This window comes from Uloborus diversus, chromosome 10, assembly GCF_026930045.1.
Source record: "Uloborus diversus isolate 005 chromosome 10, Udiv.v.3.1, whole genome shotgun sequence".
Classification (NCBI taxonomy): domain Eukaryota; kingdom Metazoa; phylum Arthropoda; class Arachnida; order Araneae; family Uloboridae; genus Uloborus; species Uloborus diversus.
The window spans coordinates 73887847-73906827 of NC_072740.1; the positions used below are offsets into that span (position 1 = coordinate 73887847).

Here is an 18981-nt window from a genome sequence, read left to right on the forward strand (position 1 = left end):
TAATTTTTGGCTGGCTTAATAACTGGACTTATCATCAATTGAACCTGCTCCGATTCTTAACTTTCTTTTTATTTTACATATGAACGTTGATAAAATAGAATGGCTCCCAAATGCGCTTTTTCGTCTAAAGTAGGGGAAAGAAAAAGAGAAAGTTTCTGACCATTAAAAAAAAGGTCAAGATTCTCGATATGCTTGAACAATTAACAATTGCTTCGAAGGTTGCACGACAATTAGGTATGAGTGAATCTCCGATACGTGCAATTAACATTCAAGAAAAAGAAATCCATAAACGTTCAGAGCTTATAGGTTTAATCATGAAGCTCTCAGAGTAGTGTCTGAACAAAATACAAACATCATGAAAATGGAAGCTGCTCTTTCATTGTGGCTTGAAAAGGCCAGAAAGAGGGGTGTTCTCACACTGCATAAACCATCATCTTCATCATTTTAAAAATAAAATTAAGTTTTCGATATCTACTTGCTATTATAATGCACTAATGTATTTAATGTACGTACCATACTGTTTTAACTGATTTCTCTTATTAATCATTGATTTTGAGCTTCATAACAGTAATTTATGTTAAATAGTAACGCTTTTTCTAAAATACAGTAAAAAGTCAGTTCTTCATAAAAAATGCAGTAATATATAGTTAAGAAATGGCTTGCAACAATTTGAGGGGTCTTAACACATGTCTGAAATAATCGAGTATGCTAATAAAAAATTTCTAAACGTACGTTGTTCCACAACGCGAAATTTCGACTTGCGCGAGGGGTCTTGGAACTCATCCCTCGCGTAAGTTGGGATTCGACTGTACAACTTAATTTTGTATCAATATAATTTCATCAAATTGCATTTGGTATTGTTTGCATGTAGAAGGAATATTTTAATTGAAATTTGTAAGTAAAAATTCTCGAAAGCAAAGTAATAATAGAATCAATTTTTGTTCCCAGATTAAAGCTTTCTACTTTAATGATTCCCCAAAACCATATCAACCGCATAACCATAAAACAAGTTCCTCATTTACCAGTGAAAACACCTGTTTTAAGAGAAAAAGGGGGCTTAAAATCTAATGGGCAATGTAATTATCAACCTGGGAATGTGAGTGGAGAGAGAGATTCTAAAAAAGGGTGTAGATTTGGAAGAGAGGAATGGCACTTTCCAAAGAAACAATGCTTTAATCCTTCAAACACTCACTCAGACTAGAGAACAGGTTCACTTATCTGGAATCGTCAAGACTCTAGAATACAAAGGTAGGTAATGTTACATAAGAAATAAAACAGATGACTAGAATTATCAAATGGAAGTCAGATGCTTTCCATGAAAGCAGCTAAATTTTTTTGATCTTGTGATCTCTTAGACAAGAAAGCATTCTCCTATGTAAGCATTGAACTGAACTGATTTCTGACAGTTTGAGCTCCACCCATCTCAAAAGAAAGAAGTCAGAGCTATGGTAATCAATTCAGAAATCAAGCGACTGGATGTGTCCTAGATTGGAAGACAGATAGCTTGAAGAAATGGAAAAAAAGAGGAATATAGTACAATAGTATAGGGTTTTTATGAAGTCTTGCTCCGATCAAGAAAACTTATTTTAAAAACTGTTTCAGATTTTTCTTTTTAAATTATCATTTTATTTTGATTATTGTCTTATTTCATTTTTACCACAGCATAAATACATAGTAAAATTGTCAGTTATAAAACCATAAAAACATCTTTTTTCAGGAAGTTCTAACAGAAATCAGAACTATTTTTACCTGTCTATTTTTATCCCTGGACAGTTAAATACTCAATTTAGTACATGACTTCCTGACTATGTGTGAACAACTTCATCAGTAATTAAACGTTATATTGAAACATTACTTTGCAAAAAAAAAAAAAAAAAAATAGTGGCAGTGAAAGCAGAAATATTAAAATAATGCTATTTATTACAAAATTGTATAATAAAATCATATTTCACTAGGACATAAAATAATTACTAATTTTAGATTTAAAACTTTTTGATGATTACATAAACATCACTAATGAAAATATAAAAACACACAAACATTTCATTTGTAAAACTAATACACAAATGGTATATAAATATATAAAAGACTTATAAAATGGTCATATTTTATGTAAGTGATATAATGTAAAACAAGGAGCACATAACAAAAAAGATGTAAAGTTTAACAAGTGTTCCTGTAAAAACTAAATTCAACATAAATAAATCTTAAAATTTTAACAGAGAATAAGACTTCTTTGAAATCCATAACAAATTCAAAATAGCCTCTATGAACTATAATAAAAATACATATAATACTGAAAATAAATTTCAATACACGAATTGCAAAATAAGTTATAGTAAAACAAATTTCTTTGGCACTTTTTGAGGAAAATTGCAGTTACATACAAAAAATTTTATGACTTTATACTTAACATGGAAGTAAGTTATCTGTCATTTCTTTCTTGCTTTTTCTGCTTTCTTTTGGAGTTTTTCAAGGGCTTTTTGTTCTTTCTCGTGGGCTTTCCTTTCCTTTTCCAAAAGGGTCTTCATCTCTTTCAATTTTTTCTTTATTATTGAACGGTCATTACTACAATTCACACCAAGAGTCTAAAAATACAAGTATTTTACAAATATAAGCGTACGTTTAAACTGGCAAATATGTAACTATCATTTTTTACTAAAAACTTATGCAATAAAAAAGTTTTAAAATTTTTTTCACTTGTCCATTTTTTTTCTACAATAACTTGGTATTACAAAACATGTGATTACTATGAGTACTTCAAAAGCATCATTGCAATAAGGGGGGGAAAGCACTTAAAATCACATTGTACAAGGGACTACCCCCCCCCCCAAACACCCTTGAAAATAAGCAATTTAATTAAGACTAAAAATATAGTATCTTAAACAAAAAAAAAAAAACTACTAGACTGCTGAATAAATAAATAAATTTGATTATATAAACATTTTCATTAGTTCTTTGGTAAATTCTACATTTTTACAACTTAAATGGTTATTTCCCTACCTCATCATTTTGTCACATGTTTTTTTTTTACTTTAGAGCTCATAGTTACACATTGAAAAAGGGTTTAATAACTAAAAGACACATAACTGCAATTATTATTGCTAATTTTGCGTTAATACATAACGTTAATAATATTACAATTTTGATGCATTCCTAAGTCGGATTCTAATAGAAAATCAACTTTGCATGCATGAATGACAGGATTTTCATTTACCATTTTCAAGGATAGTGATTTACGGGACTATCGCCAGGCTCATTAAGATATAATTTGTGGTGCGTATCTCCCCAGGATCTCCCACATGTCTCAAGGAAAACATTCTTTAGTTTTATAACTAATGCATTACTAACTGCTCCACTGCTGATAAGTGAACATTAATTAGTTACAACTTATGCTGTTACACAGCAATTAATATAAATTTATCTTTAAAGTAATGTAGCCTAAAAACCTTCTCGGAATATAATGTTTGAACACAATCAAAACTGAATTATATATTTTAAAATGTTAAAACACACACACACACACACACATACAATTACAAAAAGGCAAAACAAGCAGAAGCAACCAGGACAGCTTTGTAGTTTTATGAAACAGGGGAAGTTACAACACCAAGAATGAATTGCATAAATCAGAAAAAACTTCCAGGAGACAAAGCAGAAAAGGACAAAAAAACTTGCTATATCTTGGCAAACTAGCCAATCTTATGAAAAGAAAAATATAAGATTGTCTAAATCATAACAGAGGGGAAAAAAGAAAAGTTTAAACAACATTACTTAAGGAAAAACACTTAAGGTGATTTAATCATGCATTTTTAACGTGGTGTCAATGATTTAAATCAACTGATTTTTATTTTTAAAAAATCACTAACTTAAATTATATCTTAACTTAAACCCTAGGAATCTTTTAAGAAATTCTTAACTTCACTAGTACAGCCTTTTTCTTAGTCAGCACAACCTTTCTTCTTTCTTTTCATTTTTGCCCCTAGGGGCAAGGACCTCATTTGATAATTCTTATATAAATGAAAAAACATAAATATGCTGCTTGACAGGTATTTTAAAACTGAACGATGCCACGAGAGTACTGAATGTGTGAAATAGAAGATACAGTAAACTAACTCCCAATTATCAGCAGGTGGCTTATCGCGGAATGGGTTATCCGCGGCCTTTCACACTTAAAAATAAAAAATTTCGCAGATGAATTACTAAATGTACATAAATGCATACATTTTAACCTACACTGAAGAGCCAAAACATTATGACCACCCCTACGTTTTCAAAGAATTCATCTGGACGACGTGGAGACCACATGATGAAGTGGGGTTGGTATATAACTGAGACTGGAGAAGGGCAGGCTTCATTCAAGCACTTTCTTTTGCAAACTATAGGAAAGGGTAACAATCTCGGCCAATTTGATAGAGGGATGATTTTGATGGCCCGAAGACTCGAAACGAGTATCTCAGAAACTGCAAGATGGGTAGGTTGTTCAGGATCTCTCGTTGTTAGTACTTATGCAAAGTGGAAAAGGGACGGTGAAACCAACAGTTGGCATAAAGGTGTTGGACGGCCACACGTCATTAAAGATAAGTGACGTTGGAGACTAGGGCTCTTGGTAAAGCAAAATCGGAGGCAGACAGTTGATCAACTGACAACTCAATGCAATGCAGTTGCGAGCGAAAATGTTCCCAAACACACAGTTCAGCGGACACTGATGGATATGGGACTGCGCAGCAGAGGTCCCACTCGTGTGCCTTTATTGACCAATCATTATCTCCAACTACGCCTACAGTGGGCCCGAAAACACCGATACTCATCCTTGGATGACTGGAAGAGAGTTGTCTGGTCGGACAAATCGTGATTTCTCGTTCATCACATGGATGGTCGTGTTAGGGTTCGCCGTCTTACAGGCGAACAGTTGCTCCCGTCTTGTACCGTTGGCCGTAAACAGGCTGGTGGTGGCGTTATTATTGTTTGGCGGACTTTTCCTGGCAAGCTCTGGGACCCTTAGTTGTGGTAGAACATACTATGAAGGCTATGGACTATCTGAACATCGTGGCAGATCTGGTGTGCCCGTACATGGCGTCGGTCTTCCCTGCTGGAAATGGCATCTTCCAGCAGGACAATGCACCATGCAACAAGGCTACAATTGGGCTGGATTGGAAACAGCAGCATGATGAAGTATTCCAATTAATGCTCTGGCCACGAAATTCACCAGATTTAAATCCTATAGAGCACATTCGGGATTTCATGGAAAGGCAGCTCAGAGCTGAAACACACCTATGTCAAGAAATCTCAACTTTGCATGACCATTGCATTAACATTTAATACAATCTACCTGGCGCGTCGCATCTGTTTTGCAGGCCAAAGGTGGCACAATGCGTTGTTGATTGGGTGCTCATAATGTTTTGGCTCATCAGTGTATGAAATGAATGAAAGGGGGGCTCAACCGAACCGAGCACTGCGACCAGAGGTCTATTGTACTAACCCCCAAACAGAAGTCTTAAAACAGACCAGTAGTTGAAGCAGAATTCAGCAAACACCTAATAGGAATATCATGAATCACGCACGGTTCAAGCAAATGATGACCAAGGCGTTCAAACCTATAGGCAGAAAACATTTCACAATCACACAGGCTGTGAGTAATATTTTCCTTCTTAAAGAGGTAACCTCTGCAAATTGAACCATAACTGACACTCATTATAGCAAGGTGCCACTTTAAGTAAGGTCCAGTAAAAAGACCAAAAGCCATCCTAATACTATTTTTGTTAAGAAGCCAATAGCATTCTTAGCATGTGATCCTCAGAGAGAATCAGGTCTGTCCTCCTTAGAAAGACAAGCTGAATATGTTCAATGTCATCGCGAGATAATCTCTCCAACGGGTTTGTTTCTCTCACAACAGCCATCTTAAACATATGCACTGCTTGAGCATAGGACGGTGGTTGGCCAGTCCCTACTCTTTAAGATGCAGCAGTTTATGCAGGGGAAGGAGTTCAAACCTACGATACTTAAAGTTCATAGTAGATTACTGATTTAATCTTAATGAGATGACTTACAGAAGAACATTTAAAGTAGAACTTCAAAAGCAAATATGTAAATGAATAAATAAAATCCTAATAACTACTACTAAGTTTCAAAACAAAATAATTTTGGAAAAAAGTGTCCCAATCTTTCTTCTTTATATTTGTTTGCACACTCCAGTGGTGCCCCTATGGGGGAACAAGGGGCTTAAGTCCCTCCCTGTCCAAAGAGAGCCTGAAAATGGGTTTTTTGGCATTGAATTTTAGAAATTCTTCAGAAGAGAGCACTCAATTTCCAACTTCCATCCTAATTTCCTCAAGGATAACTTTAATTGTTTTTAAAGACATCAAATTTGAAAATTTTCTGTTCGAGGGCCACTTTTCTTTTGCTTCTTTTCTAACTGGTTCAAAAAAATGTCTACAATGAGTTTTGAGGACTTTAATTTCAAAGAACTTCCGCACCTCCCTCCTTTATGCAACATCTCCAACAAATAGTTTCAAAATCTGTTCTAAGCCATCAGAGAGAGCTGCCCTATCTTTTATCCCCTAACCCTAGGAACACCAAAGATAATTTAAAACTGCGTATATAGACCCTCTATGCTGAAAATTTTTCAGGGAGAACCCACAAACTGTACCCCCTAAAACTCAGCAAACATATCACAAAAGTATATTTTTTTGGCCTTTAATTCCAAAACATTACTGAGAGTAACCCCCCCCCCCCCCCCTTCCATCTCCTAATATTTCACCGTATAGCCTACATTACCTTTTCTAGAACTTCAATATCAAAAAATTTCTGAGGAAAGCCCCTTAACCTTAACCTTTCTTTTAACATCATCAAAGACAGTCAAAAATATGTTTTTAAGACTTTAACTTCAAAGTCAAAAAATTTCCGGTTGAGGGCCCCCCTAACCCTACCTTTACATCAGCACAATAGCTTAAAATTTCGCTATAAGAAGTTTCCGTTATGGGAGGGGGAGGGCATCCGAACTTTTCATTCCCAAAGATAGCCTAAAACTGATTTTAATTTTTGAAACGATTTTGAGAGAGTATCCTAAAACCGCCAGCCTCCTTTTTTCTTATATCAATACCAAACAAATTCTAATTTTTTTTACAAACTAAAATGTCAAAAAATTACCAGAGAAGAACTGTTGGACACCTAACGTCACGGTCGAAAATTGTGTGTTAGTCAAGGCTTCAATTTTAAATATTTTTCAAAGGTTAACCAAACTTTTTCTCTCTACTAATGTCACCAAAGACAATTTTAAAAAACATTTTTCATAATTTAATGTCAAAAAAATTCCGCTGAGGATTCTGAACCCTCCCATTCACATAGCATCACTAAAGATAGCTGAAAATTATATTCTTAACACCTGAACTTCAAAAAATTTCGGGGAAGCAACCGACCTTTTAAGATCATTGAAGTTAATGAAAAATGGGCTTCAATTTTAAAAAAAATTTCGGAATTTAGAAATTTTAATTCAGCAATGTTCTCTAGGGGAAGGCCTTTTGAAACTTCATTGATTTTGCCTTTTACTTCACTTTTCGGAGTTCTTCCTGAAAGATCTATTCCCTCCCAGAAAACAATCCTGGGTGCGCCCCTGACACACTCTGTCATCAATAAAATTCATTAATAATTTAAAGATAGAAAAATGAAACAGTGTCAGTTCCTAAACTGTTAAACTTTTTTTCCCCATCAAATTGAAACATAGCAAACTTAAGATGATGAAAACTGGAGTTCAAATCTTATATCAATGCAATTTGGATAGTTAAAAGTTGAAAAAGTAGCAAAGGAACATGTTATTTCATTTTTATTCGAGCAATCTGCACATATTCAGAAAATTTGAATTCTTGATTTTTAAAAGTGTTGAACTGATAGTTTAATACATGTTTCCATCTGTCTTGAGTATACATTGTCACTTTCCATTTAATGAGAGAGTGACAAAAATATTCAACAAACATTTAAATATTAAACTCGTATATCCTCAAGATTTTTTTTTCTGTAAAACACTAGCATGTTTTTATTACCTAACATGTTTTGTTTCAAAATGAGCAAAAATATTGAGCTCTATTTGTTTTTAAAAATTTAATTTATAAAAGCAACACCAATTTCTACGTACTATACTTCTGGCACACTGCTGTGCTAAACACGAAAATCCTATCAGCAGCTGAGCTCTAAGTTTTACGCCTCTATACACTTTTTAAAATTTCATTAAAAAATTTCCCATTTACATATTATCATAAAGCATTGCATTTACCTAAATTATGTCACAAAGAACCATCTGGAGACAATAATGCAATTTTAATAATAAATTCAGATATGACTTCTGTGCTTCAGCATGGCAGTATAGATCATAGCTACATTCTCAAGACAATAAAAAATATTTTAAAAAAGATAAAGTAATTAAAGATTTGATAAATAAATACTTCATTGGGTGCCCACTTACACTGTCACATCACTAAAATCTTTTCACGTTCAAATAGTTGTAATTATAATTTGATATGAAACAAAACAATTTCTCAAACCCAGCACAATTCACTAAAGCTTTCTCTAGCTGTTCCTCTTATGAATCGAAACTTTTGAACATAAAAGTTTCATTGCCATAAATTTTTATGTGCATATGAACATTTTCAATTCAAAAATAACATTTTAACACACTATTTTTGCATTGAATATACAAGATCATTAACCATTTTATGAAGCATCGTTAGTGGACTACCAAGATCATATCGAAACTACTCCCAGAAAAATCATACACTTGTATAGATTTGATGGCAGTAACCTATGAAAATAAAAAACTCTGGCTTTAAAGAGCATTTTAACTTTCTTCAATTCTCATGTGCCTACCCTGTTAAGTACATCAGCATTTAATATTTAACCAAAATAATCCTATTAAAAATTAAATAAAATGTACCTTAAGCTTAGCAGTATCAAGATTGAGCAAATGAATGCCAGTAATCTCATGGGCTTGAAAACTTTTAATATATTGCTCCATGCCGAGAACCATTAACCATTGGCCAACTTGTGTAGAGGACCACAAGTGAACAGGACGTCCTTGCCAGTTATTTGGACGGCGGTCTCGACTGCTACTTCTTTCCTAGATGTAACAGAAAAGAGTAATTCAATGAAGAATATTTAGTGCAATTTATAAATTTACAAATTGAAAAAATGTTTTGACATTTAAATTTGAAAAACTGAGAAACAAAAAATGAAGGAGTAACAGTTTTGAACTGCTCTAGTATTGAATAATAATTCTACAATAAGGAAGGGGGGGGGGGACATTGTGGAACAATTATATAAAGCAAAACTTACAGGTACTCTTGGAGGTAATGATGATGGTTTCTGCAACTTGGAACTTGGAAGAAAATTTGGCATGGTTTCTTTAATTAAATCTTCTCTAGAATTATCTGAAAATGTATTTTTAAAAATGCCAAGTTAGAAAAAGGCTTCAACTGTTCAAATAATTCAGCATATATTTATATATAGACATTATAAGGGGGGAAAAAAAGTTCATGTTATGGTTTTCAACAGAGTATTTAAGAGACGAGTTCCAAAACTTGTCCTAAATTTAGGCATTATTAAAACAAAAAGATTTCATTGCAAACAATTAGAACTTCTAAAACAATAAAATAAAGAGTACATACAGTTGAATAAACAAGCCCATGTTTAAATATAAGTTGTCAGAACTACTTCTCCTCAGAAAAATGTTCTATATTTTCATTGAAATTCAGTAGATATTAACATAAAATGGTTTCTATTAAAAATAAAAGCAGGATTGAAACAGAAGTTTGTTAACTTGAAAACAAAAATCTTCGAGATGTAATTCAAGATTGCTTTTATGTAGCACAATGAAGCTATTCCATCAGCAATAATGCAGAAGTCTTTTAAAATGTCAAAATATAGTCTTATTATTATGCATTTAAAAATAGCATGCAGGTTTGAAAAACTATGAAAATTAAGATAATGTATGATTTTTCTCTACTTCCTAATGTATTTTTTACTGGTAGATAGTGAACTAATATGATAAAAAGAATGCTTTAGTATACACTCTCTAAGTAGCATTGGGCTAATTCTGACTCCAACGCATGTTTATCACTTTGTTGCACTTAAAGTACATCACCTAAATTCCTTTTAAAAATGTACTATATTCATAGCTTATTTACTGAAAATAATCTATGTCCTATGTTCATAAGTAGACTTTTCATCATAATTTTTAGTCATAGCAGAGGGGATCTTGGATTATTACAAAATATTTTATCATGAATAAAGAGAAATACAGAGGGGTTTTTCTCTCCCTTCTTCTTCTTTACAACATTGCACACTGGGGGAGTTACAGGGGACCTAAAAAATGTTTCTCAGTAAATTTTAATGAATCTACGATATTTTCGAAATGTGACATACTATGTTGTCACTGGGTGGTAGCACTTATCAGAAGCACTTTTACAATGTTAAAAATGTGTATGATTTAAAGGCATTTTTAAGAGTTAAACAAGCTTCTCCAGAGATAACATTAATTAAATTTATTTTACATTAAACAAAAAACATTAATTAAAACATTAAAACCTTAATTAAATTTATTTACAGGGGGAGGAAAACATTAATTAAATTTATTTTATATACTATATCATTATATTTTATACATCATTATATCAAATTTATGTGGTGATTAATCACCACATAAATTTAAGAAAAGGTTTATAACATGTTTTAAAAAGTTTTAAAATTACAAGGATGAGGGTGCTAAATAAACAGAAAAAGAAGAGAAACAGCAACATGAAATTTTGCAATAAAACATGTTTTAAGTTATATTCAAACATTTTGCAAGATACACTATTAACTGTGATACATATGGTGTTGAATAATATAATAAGTATGAGCAGCATATGTAAAAGAAACTTCTAAATTTCAAAATAACTGAATTATGTGCAGGATTGAAGTATTAAACATGGCGTAACATTTTCGGTGAAGTAAGTGACTGATACTAGCAGATTTCCAAAAAAAAAAAAACCCTTAACCATGAATATACATGAATAACCATGAATTCATTTTACTGAAATTTTTGAATTTTTAATTCAAAAATTTCATTAAAATTTATTTAGTCTTCAAAACAAATCAAACATTTTTAGAATAAAATATATTAATAACAGAAGTAATTTCCAGCAAGACATAAGTTTAATGCATTAAAAACTGATTTAGTGCAGTGATTTAGATCCCAAATAATACCCACTACTGAACATTACCAACATCTTTATCATTGGGAGAATAGTTTTGAGAAAAATAAGCAATTATTATTATATAATTTCTGCATGTGACCAATATAATTGAAATTTATCACCAAAACCACTGTATTAGCTAGGTACAGTCAATCACAAAGCAATGAAGGACTGGATTTTAAAAGTTTTGAAATAAAGAGGAAACTCCTATTTAAATTGTGTGCCTTACCAAATTGACAACACTAACAATGCGACTTTCAGAGATTCGGAAACTCAAAATTTGGCTAAAATTGCTGGGAAAGGGGTTTTTTGACGTGTAATCAAAATAATAATAAGGTTTACAATATTAAATCTTGAATTAAAAACTGCACCCCAACTTACAAATTCTTTTCAGAAAAAATGGGGAGATGAGGGTGGGATCTGGGATTATACAATTTATTAATGATGATGCAAAATAAAATGTTGAAATTTTCTAAACAAGGCAGTATAAGAAGTGTGCATTACTGTTATATCCCCTACAAAGAACAAGTTTTTAAAAAGCAAAATAAATTACCTAAGCTTGTAGAAAGACGAAGGTTATCTCCTTGCATATTTCTCTTTTTTGGAGGAATTTCGATAGGTGGTGTGCTAGGTAGGTAAGAAGGAGCATCATTTTCATTAAAAATGATTGGAGAAATAGCATGACATGTTGGATAACCAAAATTTTCTCCTGTGGCATGCTGATAGCTTGGAGGTACCACTTGGTGTTCTTCAATAAATTTTTCAACAGAATTACCATTTGATAATTGGTCAAGGCTGTCCATACTCTGAGGACTTCTACATAGGTTTGAATCACTACAGCCTGTAACTATAAAACATGTGTATTTGTATTATTTAGGTATACTATGTTAGTAAGAAACAAGGCACAAAACTGGACTTTTAAAATAAAATTTTATCCCCAAGATTGATTTTAAAAGATGATTAATTACTTTTGACCATGTTAGATAGATGGAATTTCATAAGTTTGGTTAATTTACTCATTAAACACAAATAAGTAAATTGCAAACTGACTATACATTCCAGGATTTTCCTATGGATGGAGGATGTGTCCTATTTTAGTGAATCAGAAATAAAAAACTTTAGTGAAAAATCAAATAATTTTGAGAAATTTCAGTTTAAACATATATTAATACATCTATATCTATACATAGTGGTGGATGACATTGTGGGCACTTTTGAAATTGTTTTAACTGTCTATGCTTACAGAAAATGTTACTTTTCACAAACTACAAAATGGTACATATCATTTTAAAGTGAATTTAAAACTCAATTCAATAAAAAAAAATTCAAATAATTTCAGTACAAAAAAAAAACGAAAGCAACAATAATTGCAATTTGATTACATTGGAAACCTTCTTTGTTGTACATAACAAAGCACAATAATAACTTTTACAGCTTTCATGTTAACTTTTGTAGTTAGTTATTATAATTTGATTGGTTCTCAAAACAAGATCAATAACTGACCACAAAACTTTGACCTTACAAACTACTTCGTCACTATGTTTGTTTTTTAGAGATAACTTAATTGAATAGAAAATATTCATTTTTTTCTTTTTGTGTTGAGTTTAGTATTAAATCCAATTTTCATATTTAAAAAATTTGGCTTTTCAATTTCTCTGACCTTAATTATTCATTATTTAAAAACAAGCACTGATATCAACATAGTCAGTTTTACAGAAAACACAAACCATCATAAGAACTAGACATTTACCAGGATGATACATTTCAGGTCATTTCACATAAATGAATGATGGAAATACTATCTGCATATTACCTTTAAAATACCCTTGCATACACACATTCACATTAAGAAAGAAGTTAAGCTAAAGTTAGTTAATTTAGGTCATTGACCAATTGAGGATGAGTCATTTGAATGCTACAACAAAAATGTAATGCACAATTTCAGCTACTGCAACTCTATTACTTATAATCAGAAAATTTAACTCAAAAATAAATTTTGAAAAATATGCAATACATTACCTTTTTATTCAAAATGTGACAGTGTATATACTACACTAAAATCTCCTTAAATATCTCTATGACACTTGAAATTTAAAAAGTTACACATACCTTTAGAATTCCATTCTAATACAGCAACTTTTATTTCTTCAGCAAATGATATTGATCTCGGAGGAGCACTTAGCCCATTTTCCATTTTACTTTTAGAATAGGACCCATTAGAAACTGGTGTATCATGTACAGAACTGGCACCTTTTTCAAGTTCTTTATAATCCTAGAAGCATATTTACAAAGATAATTTTTAAATACAGGGTTTGTATAAAAAGTAACCAGACTGAGTTTGTGACGCACAGGTAAAACGTTTGTAAACTGGTTGTTGGTGCTCTAGTGGTGGTGGGGGATCGAGGGAAGGGGGAGCAGATCCAAGTCAATTGCCTCCAAACGCTTGGAGGGTTAGCATCGTTCGAGAGAGCAGTGCGTGTTTAGTGATCTCGTCGGAGTGAAAATGAAGCGTACCATCGAGCAACATGTTAACATCAAATTTTGTGTAGAAGTCAAGAAAACGTCTATGGAAACTCTTCAAATGATCAATGAGTTTTACGGTGAAGAAGCTTTATCCAGAAATCAAGTCTTCCAGAGGCATAAGAATTTCCGAGAGGGTCGCGACGACGTCCATGACGAACAGCTCGCCGGACGCCCATTAACCAGTCACACGGACCCAAATGTGCAAAAAGTGCATGATGTGTTGAACACTGACTATTGTCTGAGCATTCGAGCAATCACAGAAGAGGTCGGGATGGATAAGATGACCGTTCACGACATTGTTAAGAACGATCTGAGCATGAGGAAGATCTGTGCAAAGCTGGTGCCAAAACATCTGATGGACAAGCAAAAGGAGCGTCATGTGCTGGATACGGCACCATCGGACTTCTTCCTATTCCCCAAAGTCAAGAGAGTACTAAAGGGGACGCGATTCGGGACTCTGGAAGCTGTTCAACTCGTTACGACGAGGGCTCTAGAAGCTTTACGGGTTGCTGACTTCCAGGGGGCATTCAGGAACTGGAAAATCCGGTACCAAAGGGTTATCAACTTCCATGGGGACTACTTTGAAGATTTCTAGAGAAAAAGTGTAGAAATTTTGACAATAAATATGTTTTCTAAGCTCAGTCCGGTTACTTTTTATACAAACCCTGTATAACAAAAATTCAACTAATGTGAATAATTCTTAAAAAATATATACACTAAGCAAAAGCACTATTACTGCACTAATAATAATAATAAGAAGAAGAAGAAAAAATTAAATTAATAAAAATAGATTGTAAAAATCCAATCTTATGTATATAAGCATAGAAGTGATTTTATTTATTTATTTATTTATTTCAAGTATCTCAATTTAGGTAAATTATTTCTCTGCAAAGTAAACATAATAGATGAAAAAATCAATTTTACGTATGAAAAAACTTAAAAAGTATAATTGTGAGTTCATTACAAAAGTATTGTTTTTGCTTAGAAGCAATCCTTGATCAATGCAAAAGTATGAGCTTCAGGATGCAATCAAGCATGAGAGTGCAAAATTAACAAAAAGTGAAAGTTCACATAAAACTGAAGTTTTCTATAAAAAAAAATAGTGCATAAAATTTTATTCTGTACTGAAAAAAGTGTGATATTCAGGCATGCTTTTTCTTTTAATAAAATCAATGATTGAGAAATTTTTTGAAATTGTCCATAAAGTTTTAAAATTTTACAACACATTCAAGTTGATCATTAAAGATTTTTTTGATGAAACTTGCACAACTTAAAATTAATGAGATTTGGAGTACAATGTTGGCGAAATCTATCTTGCTCAGTACAAAAAAGTAAATAAAGGCAAAAGTTAAATTTTTTTTAAATGGTTGAAAGTCTAAAATGCTCTCAAATTTTTTAAGAAATGTCTGAAGAACTTCATCTGCACATAATACAAGTGATGCTTCTCTCAAATTACTTACAGTAATGGAAATAAAAGTACAAATTTTAAAAATTACCTCAGATTTTTAAAGGTACATAATCTTTTAGAATATCTATATCTCAAAATCTTATATATTTTAAAGGGGTTACTTGTAACTTGAAAACAGATTTCTAGCAGATTTTTGTGACTTTTTCTTTAATAATAATGATGTTTTTCGTTTACTGTCTCTGCACAAAGACAAGCATTTACTTTAAAATATAATGATTTACATAATTATTTGATTTATCAAATATTATCAGAAAAGGCTAATAAAGGATAACATTTTTATAAACTCTGTGCAGTTTCAAACAAGGTGGCAAAAATTTCGCATCTCACAAAATATTTTGTAAAGTTTATTTTTATGAACTTCATACATGCTTACCCCAGCATCACTTTTAACATCACTTTCACTATACGATCTGGCAGAACTAGCTTCAAGCAAATCAGGAAGATTATTTGACTGATTTAAATGCTCTTCTTTTGGAACAATCTTCCTTTCAACTGTTGATCTTTTTTCACTGTCTTCACTTGCAGCATCTGGACTATGAGCTCTTTTTCCCAGTTCTGAATCTGACCCATCAGACATATCTACTTCAATTTGCTTGAAAGCTGGAATAATGAGAAAAGATCTGTCAATCAATATTTATGTATTTCTCACATGTTAACTTAATTTTAAAGAGGAAAGGTCTGCAAAAGAAATTTAGAAAAACAAACACTGATCTTCATTCAAAATAATTTCAAATTAAAGTTGAAAAAAAAAACATGAACTTAAAAAATGCAAATATATTAAAAAAGATGGGTGAAACTATTTTTTAAACAAAATATTATTCTTTTTAAACAATTTGACAATTGACTGAAATCTAGAAAGATAAAATGCAGAGCCAAAATCATTTATCACTGCATTATAGTTTCAAATTATCAATGCAAAACTGGTTTCCTACAACAAAATTTAAAAAGCTAGCTAAAATATAAAATAATGCATCACTAAGAAATAGAGCAACGCATGTCTAAAAAAACATACAGCAGGCCCTCATTTTATGCAAATAATGCCCAATAAACTGCATTTTGGTATGCTAATAAGCGAGTATGGATCATTTTGTAGTTATTTTTAAGCAGCTACATTTTAACATTTTAGTTTAGTGGACACTTTTAAGTTATTAAACTCACACAATTTAGAGTTCACAGGGAGAAGAGCTTTTAGAAGTGACAAAGAAAAACGAAACCAACGGGATACCGACACTGATGACACACAACCAAAAGCTTTTGCATTGAAAATTTTGTGCCATTCCTTGCAAAAGATGGCAAATGATTTTTCTGACTTATTAGTGAAGGAAGATCTCGTCATGGAAGTGACATGAGTGATCTTGGATATGTTAATGCCCCACAAAGAACTACAGATAAAAATAATTAATGACGCCACTATCATAACCAGCTTTTTTATATTAAAAGCTAATTTTATTCACGCTTTCTTTATGTAGGTTGTGCATATGTATCGGAATAAGTACACTTTTAACTTATACATTTATCTATGACAAGAATAAAGCATTTTTTTAATCTATAGAACCTAAACCCTATTCTAAGAAGTCTTAATTTACGTGGTTTTGGTTTACGTGGCACTTCTGTGGAATGTAACCACCATGTAAAAAGTAAATAATGGCAAAAGATAACCACCATGTAATGGTAACCACCATGTAAAAAGTAAATAATGGCAAAAGTTAAATTTTTTTTAAATGGTTGAAAGTCTAAAATGCTCTCAAAATTTTTAAGAAATGTCTGAAGAACTTCATCTGCACATAATACAAGTGATGCTTCTCTCAAATTACTTACAGTAATGGAAATAAAAGTACAAATTTTAAAAATTACCTCAGATTTTTAAAGGTACATAATCTTATAGAATATCTATATCTACTGTATTTTAAAATATTACTAGGTGTATAGTGTAGCAATGTGTGACATTGAATATCTGTTACATTGAATACTACATTTCCTTCAGAGTAAAGAATGAGCTCAGGAGACATTATGTGTCTAATTTTCTGAATAAGGGATCTCCTAAATGAATAAGGAGAAATTTAGCTGAAAATTCTAATTGGCATAGATGAGCTTAAAAATCTACATCACACACACACACACACACACACACACATAACAGTCTCTAAAACTCCCCAAGAGCAACATTCCTCAAAACCATTTTTAGAATAAGGTCAACAGTTCTAAATTATTATTAACATTTTCTAAAAGTTCCCATTTGAATTAGGACAACTATAATTGAATAAAATAAACTACATGAAAATCCCTATTGGAATAAAAATATGTCATTTAAATTCCCCATTAGATAAAGACAACTATTTGAATATAATGTCAATGGTAACTAAAATTCCACAATAGAATATTGTCATCAGTAATTCAAAAAAAAAAAAGAGCCTTTATGTATAAGCTACGAGAAATTTGGTGTTGATTTGTTTTTTAAAAAGTGACAACAAAATTTTTAATACAAAAAAAGATTAAAATTCCTGCATCTATTATTTTTACTTTTGGCCCTATGGTGTTCATAAATTATGTGCAAGAAATGAATAAAATTGGTCAAAAAAGAAGAATTAAAAGTAAGATACGAAATGGAAACATCAGTTTTTGCTGCTTTGTGTTGGGTGATCTCCCAGTAATTGACCACAAGCCAACAATTGACCACTGGAGCACAAAGATGTGCAAAACAAGAATAAATAAGTAGATATTTGTTATCTGATTGCTGGAACAAATTTCTAGTATCCTATGAAAAGCACTGTTATAATTTATTCTTATAATGAAAGTTTTGACTGGAGGTTAGGAGAGAACACTTACAAAGTCAAAAAGAAAGATTCAAGCAAGTAACTTCTAGTATTAGCTAGTGTGTAATGAGATGAACTTTTAATCATATTCAATCAGGTTAAATGTAATTCTATATATTTATGGATATATGACACAGATGTTTGTTCTAAGAAAAAAAATTCTCATTACTAAAATAAAAATTTATTTTGAGATTAAGGGATGGTCCACTATACTAACTGTCTTTATCAGTACTAGTAAGTGACCAAAACGGTCAATAAATGAACTTTTGTGGCTTTTAAAGCTTTTTTTTAAGCAAAACCAATGTGATTACATTTTTGCTTCAATGAAATATAATAGAGCTTCTCCTATGAAAAAATATTTTTCCAGTAATTGACTAGTGTGATTAATTGAGCAAATTATTTCAAACCAGTCAAGCAATAAACTCTAAAATTTCTAAAAAGCATAATTACCTTCATATTAAAATTTTTCTATAAGGATTACAATGTCTTAAACTAAAAGGGATACATATTTAGGTATATTTCTTTTAATGAACAATGTTGCAATCATCATTGAATAATTTAATATGGTCATATAGATGTTTTTCTAAAATTAGCAATTTTGTCGCTTGACCGGTTTTTGTAATAAACGATTCAATTAATAAATGTTCTAGGTTAACCACTAAATAATTTCAGATTCTCTACATATCTCTATTACTGATAATTGATTTTTTTTATAAAAAGCATTCAATATTAGTGTTGAAAGCATCAGTGACAAAGAGGCTATGTTAGCTAAGTCGGAAACTTTGAGGTCCAGCTCAGAATTGGAATAGTGTATATTGGAGAGAGTGAGGTCGAGGGAGATATTAAATCTGACATATAGTGCCTGCCTGTATTACTACTAAATATTATATCATCATCATTATCCACATTGCCATTACAATCCTTTGTGGACCCTCGCCTTTTTTAAAAGCCT

General features: G+C 31.7%; 1 protein-coding gene across 1 annotated transcript in view; it reads right to left on the reverse strand.

Moving 5' to 3' along the window:
• Positions 1-2432: 2432 nt before the first annotated feature.
• The window catches only part of LOC129231050 (neurabin-1-like), an 84780-nt gene continuing 68231 nt past the window's right edge, over positions 2433-18981 (reverse strand). Inside the window, exons 15-20 of the mRNA XM_054865298.1 lie at positions 15590-15816; positions 13335-13497; positions 11779-12072; positions 9325-9419; positions 8927-9109; positions 2433-2588 (exon numbers count right to left, since the gene is read on the reverse strand). Coding sequence (XP_054721273.1) covers positions 2433-2588; positions 8927-9109; positions 9325-9419; positions 11779-12072; positions 13335-13497; positions 15590-15816 — 1118 coding nt within the window. The remainder of the gene's footprint in view (positions 2589-8926; positions 9110-9324; positions 9420-11778; positions 12073-13334; positions 13498-15589; positions 15817-18981) is intronic.